This window comes from Malaclemys terrapin, chromosome 7, assembly GCF_027887155.1.
Source record: "Malaclemys terrapin pileata isolate rMalTer1 chromosome 7, rMalTer1.hap1, whole genome shotgun sequence".
Lineage (NCBI taxonomy): Eukaryota > Metazoa > Chordata > Testudines > Emydidae > Malaclemys > Malaclemys terrapin.
Window position 1 is genome coordinate 114,275,284 of NC_071511.1, and position 20,508 is coordinate 114,295,791.

General features: G+C 37.6%; 1 protein-coding gene across 3 annotated transcripts in view; it reads left to right on the forward strand.

The window, feature by feature from the left end:
• GFRA1 (GDNF family receptor alpha 1) overlaps positions 1-20,508 on the forward strand; it is a 182,968-nt gene that overhangs the window by 153,482 nt on the left and 8,978 nt on the right. For all 3 annotated transcript variants that reach the window (XM_054035432.1, XM_054035433.1, XM_054035434.1), the window contains one exon: positions 3,157-3,335. In XM_054035432.1, coding sequence (XP_053891407.1) covers positions 3,157-3,335 — 179 coding nt within the window. The remainder of the gene's footprint in view (positions 1-3,156; positions 3,336-20,508) is intronic.

Below are 20,508 nucleotides of genomic sequence, written 5' to 3' on the forward strand. Positions count from 1 at the left end.
GAGGGTCTCTGAGAAGTCAGTTTTGGTAGGCTTCCTTTCACCAGCAGCCTTATAACTCAATGACAGGGAGCATACACCAGAATTTGAATGTCAGAGAAAGTGTTTATTGCTGATGTAGGGCAATACAACATTTAAGGTAGTCAGAAGAGTGATACATCACACAAACTTGGTCACCACTTAAAAAAAAACAACCCAGAAAGTTATATTAGCAGTGGGTCTGAGGTAGCGCATTCTCTAGTTGGGGATAGGGGAGTTACAGTGAAATTCCATCACTGGGCTATCAAAGACCTTGCACTTCTCTAAGATGTTTCTAAGAATCTTGCAGTGGTTTGTAAGGTATGTGTAGCTACATGCCGCTGTGAAAAGCTCCAAAAGCTCCCCACTGCCAGAACCTTTCCCCGCCTGTCTTACCCCTGCCAGAGCCTTTCACCACTGCTTGCTTCTTTCAGTGCAGTGGGGAAAGGCTCTGGAGATGGGAAGGCAGCAGAACACTACACTGCTAAAAATAGCAGTGTGGACAGGTGAGGCTCTCTTTGAACATGTGAAGAGCTGTGTACGATATATACCCTTGTGTTCAGATGTGTAGGGCACTGTACTCTACTCACTTAAGCAGTGCCTCATTGTATATGCTGTTATTTATACCTGTTCTAGCTGGGCAGGCAGTGTTAGTACTCTCCACACCATCAAAGATGTTGACTGCCCTAAGACCATTTTTATCTTTTGCCTCTACCCAGCAGTCTCTCAACATGCAATACTTCCATTAAGCATCAGGAGTTCTGTGTGCAGAACGATGACAGGATTGAGCCCTATTTGTTAAAAGCCTTGGAAGGATTGCTACACAGGAAAGGTTAATGTAGATCATTGGTTAAGCAATCAGTTCTGAGTGGGATTCTAAATGAGACAGAGGACCTGTATAGCATCCATTCTTTCTCCAAACTGCCTCTCATACATATAACATTTCATATTTTGCTAATTTGTAAATGTGTTCATTAGTCATTACTATCATGTTAAAAGTTCCTTTTAGACTTTAAGTGTACACCAATCCCTTTGTCTCTGCTGGAATAAAAAGTTTAATGACTATAAAGCAGAGACATTAAAGGTCTCTGTGAGAAAAATTATACTTGCCCTCGCAGGGAAACCTCTTTTTCATGAAAAAATTAAAATTAAAGGTGTTCCTGGTTTAGTAGCATTTCACAGAGGGAGAAAAAGTGTTCTCGTGTCTTTTCATAAATGGCCTTTCAACATGGGGGAAAAAAACATTTGTTTCAGAACAAAGACTAAAAAAATCAGTTTTAATTTTTAAGTATAGGGTTATTTACATGTATTCTGCTGTTGGAAAATGAAGAATTATAGGTCCCGATCCTTCAAACACACATGCATAACTGTATGAATGTGAGTAGTCCTGCTGAAGTAAAAAGAAATACTCACACGTGTTAAATAAAGTGCATGTGTGTTTGCGGAATCTGGGCCTTACGTGAAAATGGCCAGTCTTTAAAAAGCCAGGAGCCCAAATTTCTAAGGCCTAAATGATAGTACGTTGTAAAATCCCAACCAGTGTTCCTTTAATTCTGTTATAACTCCCTGTGGCACCTTGTAAAAAAGGTTGTCCTATTTCAAATCCTAAAGTCCTTTATTAAACTTTATTTTTATTCATATTTTAAATATTCTTATAATACACACGGTGTTGCTTATTCTGCACACTATGGCCTTGATCCTGCCTACATTTGTGCACTGGATAATCCCACTGAATTCCGTGGGACTTACGTTATCCAGGGGTGTAAGTGTTTTGGAGGATTTGGACATACATACTAGATGGTGGAGTAGAGGGGAAGCACTGGCAAGCCAGGGGCAAAAGTGAGTTAATACAGATGATTGAAACGGTCGGCCATCTACTAGAGCAGTTCAGCGTTTGCTGTGACATCTTATTATGTTTGTCTGCTGTGTTATAGTTGTAAAATTCATGCACATTGTTACAAAAATATAGATACACAGAAGGAGGAAAAAAGAAAAGAGAGAGTTATAAGGGTAATTTTATTTTAAAAACTAGAGGATGCCTCCATATTCTCCTGTAGCTTCTCCTACAGCACACTATTTAATTTACATAATTATTTGGTCTCCTATGGCATTTACTCTGTGAAAAATACTGCAGCTTACCTTGTTTAAGAGAGAATGCTGGACAGGAAAATCCTTTCATACTGTTCTCACTTTGCCCCCCCCATCAGTCCAACCGATTGTAATGCCTTTTTTATTAATCAATTTCTGTTTGTTGGAATGCTAAGATCAAATTCTAGAATAAACTGCATCTTTCTAAGATGAGGGGTAAATGTAAATTATTTTATAGTGAGATGGGTGCCAGTGAAGAGTATTGTTAATAACTTCCCCATTCAAGTCCCATGTGAAATTGTTTGCTTTTTTATACAGTGAGTGTGGAATAAAAAATCCCTAAATCCATGCTGAATCCCCAAAGACCTGATTAAAAACTGTTTTTCTATTCATTTGTATAAAAAACCCACAACCAATTTACCCTTGCCATAAACACACTCTTTAATCCCATGAAATTGATAAGCTTTTTAACCTTTATATTCTAAACTTTTAGTTTAAGCACACTTCTCTCACTTTGTTTTGTAGATTTTGTCTGGAAACTGGAAGGGAAAGATCATCTTAGTTAAACAGTCCCTTGTTTCTGGGCACATTGGTTTTAAAAGCAAGCTGTGGAAATAAGTCAATATATTGCCTGCTATTTGTTTGGCTTGTTACATAATATAATTTATCAGAATTAGGACACAATATTCATATTGTACCTTAAGTCTCACCAGTTAAGTTTTTTGAAGCTTTTGAATGGCATGCTAATTTGCTCACAGAAGATTTAGGGTTTTGAGCTTCCATAAAGAATGTCTGAAAATATTTCAGGGAGAATTTAGCAATAGATAAACCTGTGGCCCCAAAATTCACATTTCTTGCATGTATTCAAAATACATTGAAACTAGCTTTTCAATATAAAAAACGTGAGTTTGGACAAATAAGGACAAGATTTTTCCTGGGAGAGCATTTTTGGAGTTATTTCTGTTCTATGGCATCAAGGTATTTTTAATGCCAATTCTGTTGTTTGTGGCATTGGTTTATATGCAGAATTTTCTCTATATTTGTTTTCTACAGAAAATGCAATTCAGGCCTTCGGCAATGGTACAGATGTGACTGCGTGGCAGCCAATCCTACCAGTACAAACCACCACAGCAACAACTACGACAGCTTCCAGATTTAAAAACATGGGCTCAGAGAGCACCAACAATGAAATACCCACCCACAATGATTTACCAGCATGTGCAAATCTGCAGGTAAGATTGCTTCATAAGTGCTACACTGAGACAGCAATATAAATGTGCGAAATGGAAAAAAGGAAATTGTTATTGATATAGATATCCAGATAGACTTGAATTAATCTGTATTCTGCTCTGTTGATTCTAATGTTGAGGTTGTTTACCCCATATTTTGTAATATGTTAGACACTCTTATTTTAAATAAGAAACATAAATAAGAATAGGTTGTACTGGTACAGTAACCCAGGAACAGGACATAGTTATTTAGTGGAACCACAGCTTTGAATATGGAATTGGCATTCCTGCTACCCAGCCAATATAGACCAAATAGAGATGATGCACTCAATCATTCAAATTCAAAAGTTACACTGAGTGTGAACTAGTGTACCTTGCATCATCTTCTTGGCCCTTCATCAGGTTAGTTACACTGCCTTAGACTCATTTAGACTAAGTGAATGTGAACATAAGCGTGTACGTTGGTATAACTGACATGGGAAAGGGGAAAACGATATAAATCACACATACTCCCCTCTGAATTGGGCCCAGTGTCCTGCTTCAGTTAGTCAATTCATGGTGTGGCATTGATTCTGAATTTTAAAGAGGCTAATCACTTGCCCAAGGCCATAAATGCAGCTATCAGAAAATTACAGAATTTGGGCAGGAAAGAACCACAAAATTTTGGCGGGGGAGAACATGAGGTGAAAGAAAATTTAAACTGAAAACATCTCTAGGCCAGAGGATTTTAGAAATCCTGTATTATAAAGATTTCTGGTTGTTTAAAGATACTGACTTTGCTCAAGGACAGATCTGCTTGGCCCACTTTTAAAAATTAAATTAAATTAGTTTTGTCTTCACAGTGGGACAATAGCCATGTGACACAAACGAACTGCTTTCAGCTTTGTTATGAAAGTTCCTATCTGACATGAATTTGGTTTTACACTGGACAGCCAAACTATGAATCATAGGGCTAGAAGGGACCTCAAGGATCAAGTCTACCACCTCCCTTCCCCACTCCCAAAATGCAGGATTTGTGTCTAAACCATCCAAGAACTAACAGTCATTGTTTCCCTATGAGATAACTTTTATATTTTTCTTACTTATAAATTGTTTGTTTGTTGTATTCTTACTGTCAGAAAATATCAGTGTCCACATTTATTTCCAGGGACAATTTATATATCTCAAGATTTTCCCAGCCTTTATTCTGCTTCCTCACTTTTCCTATACCAGTTCCCCAACACCAACTCCTTTTAGTTTCTCCCTTTACTTGGCATATCAAGTGGGCAAACTTCATATAAACCTAATACATTTCAGAGGTGTCATTTACTTGGAAGATATATTGGGGTTAATGATGGTGAGAATTACTTTTCTCTTCTTTTTTTTAACTGTGATTTTGCATATCTGTATTTTCATTATTAGTCAAGCTCTGTAAGTTATTGCTAATTAACAAGGGACATATTTACATAGGCATTAGCCACTTGATTTGAAAAAAAATATTCATGTTAAAAAAGAAATACAACTATTAAAAAATTCTTGTGTTTAAAAACAAAAAATTAATGGCGAAAACATTAATTCACTTCATATTATATTTAATAAGTTGCATCAATGAGTATTTCTTCTTTAGAGCAGGGATCATGTCTATATTCCCTGTTTGTACTGCCCCTAGCAGATCAGGGCCTCTCAGTGCTACCAAAGTACACAAAATAAATATTGGATTGGAAATGGCAGACTATCACAAATCCCATTGATTTCAGTTGGAGTTCTGAATGCTCAACACCTTTGAAAATCAAGCCATTTTTCCAGGTAACTGAATTAGCCTCCACTGTCTTCCCTCCCTCCCTGCCCCAGTCCTCTAGCATTTTAAAAGTCACATTATCATCTCAGTCAGTCAGCACTGTTTGGGGCAATATCTTTACAAGTACCACTGATATGGGTAGGTCAGGAGTGACATAGGCGTAAATGTCTCTGCAGAGAACAGTCAACCTTACAGAACTGATCTGCTAGTGTTTAGAATTTAGCTATATCCATTTTCAGAAGTACCTGAAGTTATCTGAGCCAAATAGCTTTATCTTTTATGAGATGTAACATTCCAGTATCAGCACCTTCCTTGCCTCATAACTGAAACCAAACGTTTAATAATGGAAAGTTTAAACCAATCGAATGAGGTTACCCTGTTGTTTTTTATTGAACATACGTTTGTCAGACAATGTGGTGCTACTTTGAATATGAGACTTAAAGTTAAACTCTAAAATATTATAAAGGAACCAAGCTAGTGGAGACATTTCGACAAGCTGTATTGTTCGTATGATCACCTCCCATGAGAAGTGTTCCTTTGTAATATTTTCAGAACCTGCACTAGCACTACTGAGAGCACTCTAAGGGGCTTTGTTATAGTCTTAGTGCTGGAGATCGAAGACTCTTAAAAAAAGAGAATACAGCATAAAAATTATGAAAAGAAGAATTAAAGGTAAAAGTATCAATACAACAAGACAATTACATTTTAAGAGAAAATGAAAATGATCATTCAGATGATGTTAAGTCTTCAGATCATGGTAGGTACAGGGCTGGTTTTTTTTCATACAACACAAAGGGGGGTGGGGTGAGGAATGAATTGATTAGTATAAAATGTCATAGAAATGACTAAGTACTAACCTCCTGAGGTTGTAAAATATAGGGCATTAGGTAGCCTGCCAAACTGCCATGTCAGAAATAATTGGCAATCATATTAGTAACAAGAATGACACTGGCTGAGCTATTGTCGGTACATTTTTTCTGACTTCTTCAATGTCATATGGAAAAGACATTAATGGTTTCATCAATTTGTATGATCTCTGGTTTACACACATTTTCGAGGTGCTAGAAATGCTGGGGATGTTTAAACAAAATATATACTTGCTGTTTATCTAAAGTCAATATTTACTTCAAATATTTGTTGGAGGTTTAAAATAATTTTTTGCTATAGTGATATCATTTTAAAATTGTTCTTCATGTAAAATTACCACTTATAGAGACTCTCCAGGTTCTTCAATTATAATATTCTTGTAATTTCTTTTTCAAGTTGAAATGCTGAAATGTTGACTTCTGATGGAGGCTTTTGCTTTAGGTTTTCTGCTAGTTTGCAAGTGAATTACTTTATTAGCATAATATACTCTATTATATCCCAAAATTATCTCAGTACTTCATGTTTATCAGGTGGACGCATGACTTCAACAATACTTATAAGCACTTCAATATACCCTGCTTCTAGGGAAGTTCCCCAATGCCTGCAAAAAATAAAAAAATAAAGTGGCCAGTGGCTAGATCTATATAAAATGCTCAGCACTTCATAATTGCTGCTCAGCGCTCAAGGGATCAGGCCATAAAATATTGTATACAAAACGCACATGAAAAGGAGAGAAAAGAAAAATGTGAGTATTAGTAGCTTGAGCCTTGTGTGGACGAACTGGTTTCAAATAATACTTTAAAAAGCTTTCTCGTGGCTTTTCTCCATGTTTAGTTTTCTTTCACTGCCATCTTTGGCACCTAGTCTAGTTCTTCTGCATAATCTGTTTCCAGTACTGGGTGTGATCAGTTAGCAAATGTGAAAAATCGGGCCAGGCGCAGAAGAATAATAGGCACCTACATAAGACAAAGCCCAGAATATTGGAATTGTCCCTATAAAATCAGGACATCTGGTCACCCTAGCAGCATTCCATCCAAAAATGGACCTCTCATTCCAGCCCAGCATATCTCCATTGGCTGTGCGTCTGCTCAAGATTTAGTATTAAATCCCGCTCCCCAGTGTCTTTGGATGTATAGAGGGCCAAGGTGAGGCCAATAACGAAGTTTGGCAGGACAACCACATAGAAATAAATGGTCATAGTAATATGATATTTAAATGATATATGAATTATTTGTATACATTTGATCTATGATATCAGTAAATACAGAACAAGAAGAATTAATGACTCTTGTGGCGAGAGGTGGAATGTTTTAGTAAATATGTTGTAACTGAAGATTGTGTTAATTTAATCGAAATTGCTGTGTTTTCACCAAAGTTTTGCACAACAAACGCCAGCTACTTACCAGTCAGTTGCACAGTTTCCCTTAGGGCATTCATTATAAAGGCCTTGATCCTTCAAGCCCTTGTACAGCATGCTGAAGGGAGTGTAAGATTTTTGTGCTCCTGTTCAAATGTGGACAGTGGATGCAAATATAATTCAATACAAAGCATGGCCCTTCAGACCGAGGGCAAATAACTCTGGGGCTCCTTGTGCACTTGTTCTTGTACTCTCAAAAGCACATATTAAAAAAAGGCAGAAGGAAATGGGAATATTTCAGTAATGTCAACTTCAAGCGTTCAAAGATTGTCAGAAACAAACCATCCTGATATTTGCTTAAAATAATGAAATAAAAAAAATAATTTGAGGTGCTTTTTTATTTGCCTTCTGGTTTTTGAGTCTTGAAAATGTGACTCAAGTGTATTTTAAAGTTTTTCTCCTCAGCAAATGAGGGTTGCAAGCAACTTTTTTTTTAAATGAAAGCTGAGATTTTCATGTATTCCCGTGACTCCAGGAGCTGAGGCTTTAAGAAAGTCACCAAATATTGCAAGACTTATGATAAAAAGTTTGAGGAGACTGAGGCCAATGCCCAATTTACATGATGCGAATCAAGCACTTAACTGTACTCCTTACTCAGAGGCTGGAGTGTTGCAGGTGCTCAGCCCCAATCAGTTTCTGTCCAGTGCTTGCGGGCAGAATCCTGTCTATAATTATTTAATGTTTGCAAGTACATAAATGTTAAATAATATTTCTGTAAAGTAGGCATTGGTAGAGGGTTAAAAGCTATAGTGTAGTGCTCTGAATACCAAGCCGTAACCGGTGTGCAGCTTCATGGATTGGTAATTGGGTGGTGGGTGAACATAAATAGGAAGCACAGTGAGCATGTAGGTGTTTTGTTGATGTGGGAACAGTACAAATGCTGAGGCTGTGCTCTGAATAAAGACACACTGAACTTTATTCCTCTGTGCTGAAGTACTTGCTACTTTGTCTGACTGCTACCCTCACCTTCCAGCCCTTCTACACGGTCTCCTATTTTTTCTGCTTCTTTGCCATTCTGCAAAGAACAAGCAAGGGGTGAGGATGTCTGTTCAAATGCCCTTCCAGCTCCATCCCTCATGAAAACACTTTTTTGGCTCTCTTCTTCCAGACATTATAACCATTCAGAAAGTTCTAGACTGTGGCAAAAGATTAACAGGATGGTAATGGTCCCATTGCTCTGCCAGAATAAATTGTAAGAAAAACATTTAGAATATCGATTAAATGTTTCATACTAGAAGATTTAAATTTACCTCCTGTATTTCCAGGATTAGCCGACATAATGGGGTCAGCCTGCTGGCACAAATGATTTATAGAACACGTATTGGCAGCTTTTCTTCTCAAAAGGAGCATCTTTTAATTTGGCTCAGCAGCAATTATATTTTACCTAAAGAAGCCCTGTGTGCTTTTCATTTTAATATTAGTATCTGACAGCCAAAGATAATCTAAAATTTCATCGTCAGTCTTCTAATTTGGACAGCATTGATCTGAATTCTGTGTTTTCCCAATAAAGTGGCTGATTTCCTACTTCCAACACCATTGACCTCAGTGAAGTTTCTTCTGATTTACCTCAGTGTAAACAGAAGAATCAGAACTCAGAAGTTTTCCCCAATAGTTAAAATAGGCCCTATTTAGTTTTACAGTTGCTTACTATAGTGGTCTTACATCTTCCTCTGAAGCACCTGGTGCTTGCCACTAGCTAAGACAGGAAATTAGACTAGATGGACCTTGTCATACTGCATCAGACACAATTTTCATGTTCCTAGGTGTGAAACCAGGTACATTGATACTTGAGACTAAATAATGCATCATGATTTCCAAAAAAGAAGGTAGTTTAGCATAGACTTGCTCTTAACTGTAGCAGCCACAATTGGTTTCAGAAGTAAACAAAATAGACCATCTTAGCATAACTGTGTTGAAGTCAGCATAATCAATCCATGCATGAATTTGGCCTCATGAGGCTGGTGGATAAATATTGATTTCTCAGTATGCAATTTACTTTGCCCCGGTCTATTGATTTCAGTGGACCAATTTACACCAGCTGAGGATCTAGCTTGATATCACTCTGCATAGGAATTGATGTAATAGACGTATGTTTGTGTGTCCATGTCAGGATGATATTTAAAGGGGTGCTGGTTTTGCCAATAATGGTGCTGTATATTCTTATCTGGGAGTTCTATATCATGAGATAATGGCAGTTGATGGGGCTCACGTGACAAACGCAATTTGTTCCCAGTTTCCCCTCTCCAGACTAATCTGCTGTGTTTTAAGAGAGGGCCCATGAACATATACCATTACCATTTTTACAGCAGTATTTAGATATATATCTAGAGCCTTTGCTGGTTTAAACTGGCACAGCTCCGTTGACTTCAATGGAACTACACTGGTTTACCTCAGCTGAGGATCAGTGCCCTAGACACACAGAGCTATTTTGAAAATCTGCCCCCTATATTTAATTATTAGTTATAACATGCATGAAACATTTAAAATTATATACTGAAAGTCAGGTTCAAGGAACTTCTGTTATAGAAAGAAATTGAGATGGTCGATTTTGCATGCTTCAATCACAATTTAAATTATGTTTTTGTGAATAGTATGCTTTTCATTGCACCCAAATATGGTACATATATATTATTGGAGTGCATAATAGTTCAGAGTTATTTCATCAGCAATAAAAGATTTTACAATTCATTTTTTTTAAAAGTTGTAATAGTCTCAGCATCTTTAGTATATTATAATAATACAGCCTTTTATAGCTGACTGTAAAACTTCAGATTACAGTTTTAGGAATCAGGCAATTTTGTTTTATAGTTTAATAATTGTTCAAATGTGAGGTTCCTAAAAAACAATTTAATGACTTATAAAAATACCATTTTACCAAAATCTACTGCACACCTTTAAAGAATACTGAAATTTCAACTGCTAGATATGGACAGATTATAGTTTCTATTCTCAGAAAGCAAATTACTCCTACTAAAAACAGATGTAACATTTGCAGCGTTCCCTTAAGCCACAGTTGTTTCACTGTTTTACAACAAAGTCTCCTCTTATAGGAATAATTGCAGAAATACGAAGCACAAGACTAACTGTGGATCAGAAAATCAGAACATTTCCGATTGTGCCAAATGTGCCTATGCATAATTAGTGCTATTGCTTTATAAGGTGGTTCATCATATTAAGGGTACTCTTAATAATAGGTGACTTCATTTCTGTCTTCACATTCAAATCCATCATATTCTTCCCCTTTAAAATAGATCACTTACTATAACATGCAAAAAATGGCCTTAAAGATGGTGCACAGTATTATAATTTAATTTTAGGGCATAACTACAAGTAATAAAAATTCTAGTGTATCATCCTGTAATAGAAGACATATTATCATTATACTACGAACTGCAATTCTAATATCTTAGTATAAAGAACATTATTTGCTAAATATTTTAACATTGGTTACAAGGTGTTGGACATGATTCCAGACTCACTTACACCAATGTAAATCAGAACTAATTCCAGTGAACTCAGTGCAGTTACTACATCAATGTAAAACTAGTTCAGGCAAAAGGAGAACAATTATCTAGGTTTCTAGTGGGATGGGGACCCTGAATAAAATCCTGGTCCCATTGAAGTCATTATTATTTGTATTACAGTAGTGCCCAGGGGCCCAGGTCATGGGCGAGGGCCCCATTGTGCTGGGCAGTGTAACCAACAGAACAAAAAGATAGTCCTTGCACCAAAAGTGCTAAGTAAACTCCAGTTGACTTCAGTGGGGCTAGGCTTTCACCCTAAGTATTATTTGTTCAATAAACCACTTTGTGTGCCACATACATAATAAATAATATTTTACCACAATGAACTAAGTTAATTTAATATACTCCCACAGCAAGCATATCAAATAGAGAGAGAAACACACACACACATATCCACAAAGTAAGGAAAGTGGATTCCTCAGGAGATTGGTACAGTAATTGGATATAGAGTCATTCACCTCTAAGACTTAAGTATGAAAATGACCAGCTTGGTAGTTACTAGAGCTGGTTGAAATTTTACAAAGTATTTTTCCACCAAAAAAACCCTGCCTTTTTTTAAGAAATGATTTTTATGTGAAAAACTGACTTTTTTTCTAATTTTTCATTACATTTTTTATTGAATAGTAAAGTGATTTTTTTAAATTATTTTTAAATCAAGGGTTATCAGAATGGTTATTAAAGTTTTTTGTTTGCTGACTGTTTATTACGAATAGTTTCATTAAACATTTTGATAATTATTTTGACTTATTAATTACAAAAAAAATTGCAAGTAAACCAAATTAAGTGTTTATTTGGAACCCTGCATTATTATAATTAATATTTATTGTTTATATTGTCGTAGCTTCTCCAAGCCACAGCCCCATTGTGGTAGGCAGTGTACAAATATAGCGCAGGGAGACCCTTTCCCAAAGAACTTACAGTCTGAGACCTCAAGCCTGCAAAGACCTAAGCCCGTGCTTAATTTTGTGCACTGTGAGCCGTCCATTGATGTCTAACTTTAGACACCAAATTTGGCTATTTCTGTTGTTGGCTGAATCAATGTTAAGAATATTATGGAGTTGAAAAGTCCTCCATTCAGGTATATGATGTTTTGTATTTCATAATTTTTTTTTCTAGAAAAATGGGACAAATGACCTAATCTTACCCTCTCAACTGAAAATTGGTTTAGGATACAGCAAATATAAACATGCATCTTCATCACCTGTTCTCCACATACTCTAAAACAAATCCTAATGAGCTTCTAATGGCTTTGATTACCTAAACTGACAGATTCTGCAAAGTGATGGAAGTTTCAACAGTGCTTAGCATCTCTATCATATTTCATCCTGGTCCCATGACCACATTTCCCCCTCCAGCACGAAGTTTGTAATCTATCTTCTGGAGCACTAAATGTCTTCATCATACTGGCAGCCACAATGTGCCAAGTACTAGAATGCCAGCCCTGAACAGTAATGTCCCTTTTTAAAGTGCTCTCTTATGCTATTGAAAAGATCCTCCCTTTTGAATAAAATGGAAGCAGAACAAATCTCGACAGTAGTCATGGGAAAAATTACACTCTCAAGAAACAATAACCTGGATGAATTCTGTCTCTGTCTACGTGATATCATTGCTTACCCATTAATCTCTCCTTCCAATGACATGTACATCACCTCTCGATTCCAGATATTCCGTAACTCCCTTTAATCACTAGTCCCTTTTCTACTCATCCTCTATCTTTCTATCTCTTCCTCTGTTCCTCTCTTCTCCTTTCTTGCAGCTCTCTTACTTTACCTTTGCGTATCCACTTAAGAAATCCTCCAGATCACACTGTTAAGAAATTCACTCCAGTGTTGAGGCTGAGTACAACGCTCTCTGCACGCATGCCCCAAAATAGGAGCTGTGTGTAAGGGCAGGTCGCTTGCTGAGTGGAAGCAGTGCTGTGCCTGTGTAACACAGGAAGGGTCTCCACACCAGCGCTGGCTAGGCTGACCTGGAGAACTAATCTCCGTAGGTCCAAACCTGCGCTGTTACACTGGTGTAGATTTGGACTAACTCCATTATTACAGTGATGTAAATTCTCTTCAGGTGTACTTTATAACAGAATGTTATTGTTTATATACATGGCATTTTTTTATCAGTCATTGCACCTATACTTACCTTATTATAAAATAAACTTTAGAAAACAAAAGCCCTTGGTATTATACAAAGGATAAGATGAACATTCTTTCATTAAACACAATAACAACATGGGAATAGTTTCCTTCCCACAACCAGCAGTAAATGAAAGAAATAGAGTGGAATCCATAAATGACTAAAATAGAATAAAAACTTAAAAACAGTCATTCTAAACTATACATTGAAATTATTGTATCTGTAAAGGTAGCATAGGTAGAAGAGCGAAATACATACTTCTTTCATACATGCCTATATCTTCATAGTAGTTGAGCCAGGTTTATAGGAGAGAAAATGAAACACAGCTTTTTAACCAAATTGGCTAAGATACACACTTAATAAAAAGCATTAATGCTAACAAAGATGTGAATATAAATATGTTTTTATTCTGCATTTAACCTGTCTGCTCATTTTACCTATAGTCTTCAGTGCACATTTACAATCAAATACTGGAAATAAATCAAATCTCTGTTATTCCCTACTGACCTTTTCTCCCATGACTTCTAATCAGCTGCCTCACTTGAATAATAGATCTCTGCACTACCCTTAAACCATTCTACTCAACCACTTTTTTCAATCTATTATTCAGTTCTGTCACCCATTTTAGTCCCTCACCTTCAAAATCAATGGGAGTTTGAAGTGTTGTTTATTTTATTCTTTACTTTGGAGAATAAGATCCTAAATATTTCATACAGGATCCTGGTACTAATCAGTGGATTGGCCTCAACCATTCTTCCTCATGTTAAACCCTCCTGTGTGCTTAGCTTGCTCTGTGAGCCACAAATAAACAGACTGTTGTGCTGAATGCAGGATTTTTTTTTCATAGGTTCACACAGCATGTATATCCTGAAGAATTATAGGATTATCCTTCCCGATAGGTTTTTGAAAACAGAATGAGGTAGTCAGGGCACTAATTTACTAAGTGCTGTATTTTACTGTGTATTTCTTCTGTCAGAGAGTTGTTACTTTTTCAGAAGGTTCAATTTGGTGCTAATGGCCAGAAATTCCAAGTTAGAGGTTCAGAGCTACGCACACATACACTTGTGTGTGCCTAATTGAGGCACACCAATCTTTGATGTATATGTGTGACTCAGGTATGTCCATATGGTGAGTTTGATGCCTAGATGACCATGTGCCATGACAAATACCTGATTTGTGCAAGCAAGTTGAGTAATTGGGCTTATAAACTAAGCATGCACAGATGAATGCAATACAGTTACAAGCATCTAACTCTGAAAACCTAACCCTAAATTTGTGTCTTTAATTTGTGTATACATGCAAAAATTTACAATAATCATATGCTAAACAAATGTAATTGTTCATTGTACTCTTTACTATTGGCTGCCTCCCACCAAAATGTGATGGCATAAAAAAAAAAGTTGAAAAAGTTGAATGTGTATACATTAATTTCTTTAGGGTCTTTTGGAATTAAATGTTCTATATAAATGTAAAATCTTATTTGTGCACTCGAATCATGTACACCCTTAATTGTCCAATTTTGCATACATTTGCAGGGGAATTGTGTGTGCAAGAAGCTGTGTGCACAAAACTGTAGATGCAAATTTAGAGGGCATTTTTGAAAATTTAGTGGTTTTTTTTATACAGATATGAACTCTGATCAGCCAGTGGTATACTTGTCCCTGTAGCAGAATCATGTTCTTATCAGGAGTCATCTGGCCCATAAATAATTGTAATGAAGATTTTTGTTTGTGATTAGATGTGAGGATATACTCATGATTATTGCAGATGAGGAATGAAGGTCATTATTTATAAATAGACACAAGTGAACTGGTTCAGTTAAAATCAGCTCCACTCTATACCCAGAATGTGAGTTTAATGAGGATAGTATACGGCTCAGGGATTGATAATGGGCTAGATCCTTTCTTGCTGGGTGGTCTGTGAGAGATGAACTTCGCTCCCTGGCAACTGAATTTGTGGTCAAGACCAGGATTCTTAAGTATGCCAATGCCTAACTTTTAGGCACCTAGACAATCACAAGAACAACACCGCGATCCACAAAGCCTCGGCTAGGCGTGTAGGCTCCCTCTATGCTGAATGGTGAGAGAGAGGCACCTGAGAATGTGGATCCATAAACTCAACACAATAGGCAGGAAACCGCCTACGCTAGCCAATGGGAGAAGCCGGAGAAGATAGGCACTCCCCCCACCTAATTTGTGTGCAGTGCCCAATCCAGTAGGCATGCTCAGATTTCACCTAGATCTACACAAAATGGTTGGGGAAGTGCCTCCCTTATAACCGGTAGCCCAGTGGTTAGTGCACTCACCTGGAATATCAGAGCCCTCTGGGTCTTTTCCCTACTGTGCCTGATATGAAAAAGAGATTTGAGCTGGCCTCTGTCACCTCTCAGCTGAGTGTCCTAACCACTGGGCTAGAGTCATCTCTCTTGCACATTTCATATTTAATTATTCAATTATAATTAAAACACTCTGACTAGGAGAGATTGAGGATTCAATATTTCAGAATATTTCATAAACTAGTGATTAGGGCACTCACCTGAGAGGTGGCAGATCCCTGCTGAAATCCCATCACCTTATCAGGAGGAATGGGGATTTGAGCCAGTCTCCCACATGCTGGGTGAGTGCTCTAACCATTGGGCTAAACATTATAAGGAAGAGGGTCCTCCTTTCCCACAGCTGATTTGTGTGAGTTAGGCAGCCTCTGAGCACACCTGGATTGGGTCCCTTCCACGAATTAGGCATTGTCTTTCCCTGGTCCATGGATTGCTCTGGGTCTTAGGTAGGAGATAGGTGCATGGGCACCTAAAGGAAGGCAGCATTTTGCATGCTGAGAGGCAGAAACAGTTAGGAAACTTTTACTGCAAAAATGTAGGCACTGAGTAAGTTTAGGTGCCTAAAGAGGTAGCCGGCAGCCGGGCAGGAATTCTGTGGATTGCAGTGGCACCTAAAACTGGGATTTAGGTGCCTCACCCCCAGATTTAGTACCTGAGTACCTTTGTGGATCCAGGCCCAAGTGTCCACACTACAAAAAACACTACTACACTTAGTAGTGCTTTTTTGGTAGTCTCAACAAAGAGGCCAAGGACTAAGCAGAGTACAGAGATTTGAACTACCAGCTGCTCCCTCCAGCTCTGGATCGAGATAGTTGTGCTGACTGTGATGTACTTGACTCATGACTAAATTGAAGAGTCATAGAAGATTAGGGTTGGAAGAGACCTCAGGTGGTCATCTAGTCCAACCCCTTGCTCAAGGCAGGACCAACCCCAACTAAATCATCCCAGCCAGGTCTTTGTCAAGCCAGGCCTTTCTCCACAGCTGTCAGTCAAACATTTACACACACATACACACACACACACGTGCATATTCACCTAAAAAAACATAAATAAATGCCTTACAGTGAATTTTTTAGAAGATACAGAAGTATTCGTATAGCTCCTGCACATTCAGGAAAACATTTGCCCCAACAATCCTTTAAACAAGGTCCTCTTCAGGTAGTCCACTCGAGTCTACACTGCAGCATGTATGTGCTAGTAGAACCTCATAATTTCTCTGCAGGCCCCCCAGCCCCAAAGATGTTAAAATTTGGTGTATATTGCACCTTCAAAGATTTACCTCCTGGAGGCCACCAAGGAATTACAAAATCTCTGAGCACATGAGATCTTTCCTGTCTTGCCAGAGCAGCGAATCTCAAAGAGAAAGAAAGCTGGAAAGAAACATCTGAAACACTATGGGATTTTATAATCATATGCTCATAAATCTTTGGCCTCTCTGATGAGACTCACTGCCAGAGGTGACCATTAGTGCCATTTTTATACATGGAACCTATGCAAAATATTAGGATTTGTCTATTTATAATACTTACATTTTTCTGCATTACATTATTCTGCTTGAATATAAGCTTTCCATCATTTCTGTGGATGATTTGGGCGATGAAACAAAACAGAATTATTTCCTGTGAACATAATTTTGCATAATCTGATAATTATTTGTGTAATCTGATTATCATGGACTCATAATTTTCCAAAATGTGATGCATAATTGCTAAGAATTTAAAATGCCCATTCATTTTGTTTGTATGCATACACGTGTGTGTGCAGTGAGCATTTTATTTGTGGCAAAAAGTTACCTATGTTGTATAGCACTTTTTTCCCCACAGCAAATTTGAGTAATTATTCATAGCAGATACAAGTAGATGTTAGAAAGTTACAGGTTTTATCCTGCTCCCATATAAGTCAATGTAAAAACTCCTATTGACTTGCATGGTGCAAGATCAAACTCATAAAGAATATGGGAAATAGAAAATTTGGGTATGATTGTGCAAACTCCTACTCTGACAGATATTTCCCACTCACTCAAATAGCTCCATTGACTTCAGTGAGGCTGTTTGTATGAGAGAGGATTGTTCCTGTGTAATACTGGAGACAGACCAAGTCCTTGGGGTGAAATCCTGGCCCACTAAAGTGAATAGAAGTGTTGCCATTCACTTCCGTGGGGCCAGGTTTTCATCACTGTCTCAGGGCTCAGTCCTACTCCCATTCAAGTAAAATCATCAAAGTCCTATTGACTCCAGTGGGGGTAGGATGATGCATATATATGAATATAAGGCCACTTCACTGCCTGGCATTAGTATTAAATTACAAGCTCCATGCTGCAGGCATCCATTTTATAGTTTGTTACAAAGCTGACAGGGCAGCTCAAGGGACAGTTTAACAAATGGAGGGCAGTTGATAGGACTTATTGGACTGATTTAACTTTTTTTTTTGTCCTCACTTAAATCCTTTGGAACATGAGTGTATGGTAGAAAATAAAATGTTCACAAGGAATATTAGCATGATATTAGTTTTACTTTCAAGAATTAAAGTGATCTAGGAATTTAATAACCCAGAATACCAATGGTAAGTATGTATGTCTCACCGGAAAATGATGGGGAAAGATTCACTGAAGGTAGCATTATTCTAATGAAAATAAAAATAAATTATTACAGGTAGCGCTGGTAGCCTAACACTTCCCATTTATAAGAGCCTGTTTTCAATGGCTTATAACTTTACTAAAACCTTACCTGTTTGGGCTGAAATTTTCTATGCTGGATTTTTGCTTCTGGCTGATTTCTTTTAATGTCTATTGCCTTCTCATTGTCAGAAAATGCAGGTTATTCCTGTTAAAGTCTCACCTGCATCAGCTTTATTTCATTCTTTAAAAAGTTAATGTTCCTTCCTCCTATATAATGAGCGATTTTATTCTGAATGGTATTTTTAATGCTAAAAATTAGTTTAAGTACCTAGCAAGTGCGACTTGTACACTAAGGCCCCAACTCCGTAATTGTCTGTGCCTAATTGCAGACTTAGGGCCTTTAAAACACTTTTTTCTCCATACAGCTTTAATAAAAAAAAGTATTTCTATGTCACCTCATGGGAGTGGATTGTTTGGGACCATAAATGCAAAATTCAACAGTTGTTCTAAATCATAGTTGCTCAAGATTGAATTATTTTTATAAAGCAATGTCTAAATCATGTTGGTGATTTAATAAAACTTCCCAACAGGGATAGTCACAGAAGTACAGATGTAGCAAAACAAATATACTTGCATTCAGGTGTGTACGCATTCATAGTTGCCAATTTTACTATATAGATAATCTTATCTTAGTATCTGCAGTTTTCCCAGTTACTTCCCTATACTTACTATAGGAAATATCGTGAAAGCTTCCATTTAATTATCTAAGGTTTTCTTCGAGGGAATTGTCAGGTTTTTAAAGTTGACCACTATATTCTGTGTGTGCGCACATGCTCACAGTATGTACACAAGCACATATACACAGATTTACTATATGGTTAATAAATGCGAAAATCATCAACAATTTAGTCTGTTAAAAAAGACTCGGTCAGTAGGTTCTCTAGACAAATGTTTATGACAATTCTTTTCCCCTTAGCATTTCTGATGGAATGTAGTGCTCAAGAAAGAAGCACTAATATCCATTGCTTAAGCCAGGCATCATTCTGGAGAACAGCGTCTTGCACAAGCACCACAACAGCTGCTCGGGTCTGTCCACAGACAGATGTTCAAACAAGCCAGCTTGCTTGGTTGCAGAAATGCAAGTTGCCTTTCCTCTGGTCCTGCTTCTGGAGTGTGGAGGCAACTCGTGGTCTCGTTTTCCCACTCTGCCTTCCCCCTCCATTGGCAGCGTGGGGCTGTGTACATATCATATAGCCAGCCTTAGCAGGCAACTGGCTTGCTTCCCCACCCAGCTCTCAGTGCAGCTGAATCCTGACCTGCTATGACACTCCTAGGCTTTTCTTAAGCAGAGACTCCCAATAGTGAACAATCATGTCAAACTGTGCTGAGATTTTGTGATAAATGTGAATGGGAACTTGCTTGTGATTAGCGCATTTAACGTGTAACCTCTCACGGGATATGTGGATTTACTGAAAGCAGGAGTATCACTAGTGCTTAGACATGTGGGGTGAAATCCTGGCCCCCAGTAAAGTCAATGGGTTCAGGATTTCAACCGTGGAGTTTCTTTATTTTAAAGTTAAAATACGACTGTGGCTTTTAAACAGGAGTTTAATCGCTTTATATTCACTTTTGTTTTCTTTAACTGAATTACAGTGCACAATATCTAGATGCTACTTATAAGTGGTATATAAGTCGCTGAGTTGGTGGCAGTAGAGAATCACTGGGAAGATGGATTTTAATAATAAAATCCCAAAGTACTAGATTTTGGATTACATGGTGTTCAGTGTTATAGCTGAGGGGAAAGAAAATCCAAGGAGCCTAAGTTGTTAGGATATTAGGCTAGCAAAAGTTATTTGGCCTATGCTTTTTAGTATTCTCTTTTCTTCTCTGCCTTTCATAATGCAAAAATGTTTCCTTGAGGCATATCCATAAAAAGGCAATAGTAGGAACCTTGCACAATATCCCCTAAAAATAGGAAACAAGAATCTAGGGCTATATGAAGTCATTTACCTCAAATAAATGAGTGAGTGAAAAGGAAAGCAAACCCAGAACTAGTTACTATACCACCATGTAAGGTTAGATATTCAGAAGATCCTAGGTCAGTCATTTTTGGCAGACTATCTGTGTATTACATTCTGTACTGTGTTCACTCAAAAACTAACTGCTTGAAAAGCAGTTTGAAGATCTGTGTATCTGGCCATGCATAGTCAGGAAGGATTTGTTTTCCACAGACTCCTGAGACAGATATCTATCATCTGGTTGCACAGCTCTTAGTTGCCTTACTCCTAAAACTCGAGCACACAAATTTCATTCAAAAACAAACAGCAGGATGCCCTGTGCAGAGGGGGAAAGGGAACTTTGCAGGTAATCTGCCTTCCCTGGGCTTTATGAATATTCTGTGCCCTGATAAGAGAGGGTTAGAGAAATGAGCCAGGTTTCAGCTGCCTATTGGCATTGGAATGCACGCACATATAAGAAGACTTACTACGTATTTTGTAAGATAAACTTACTA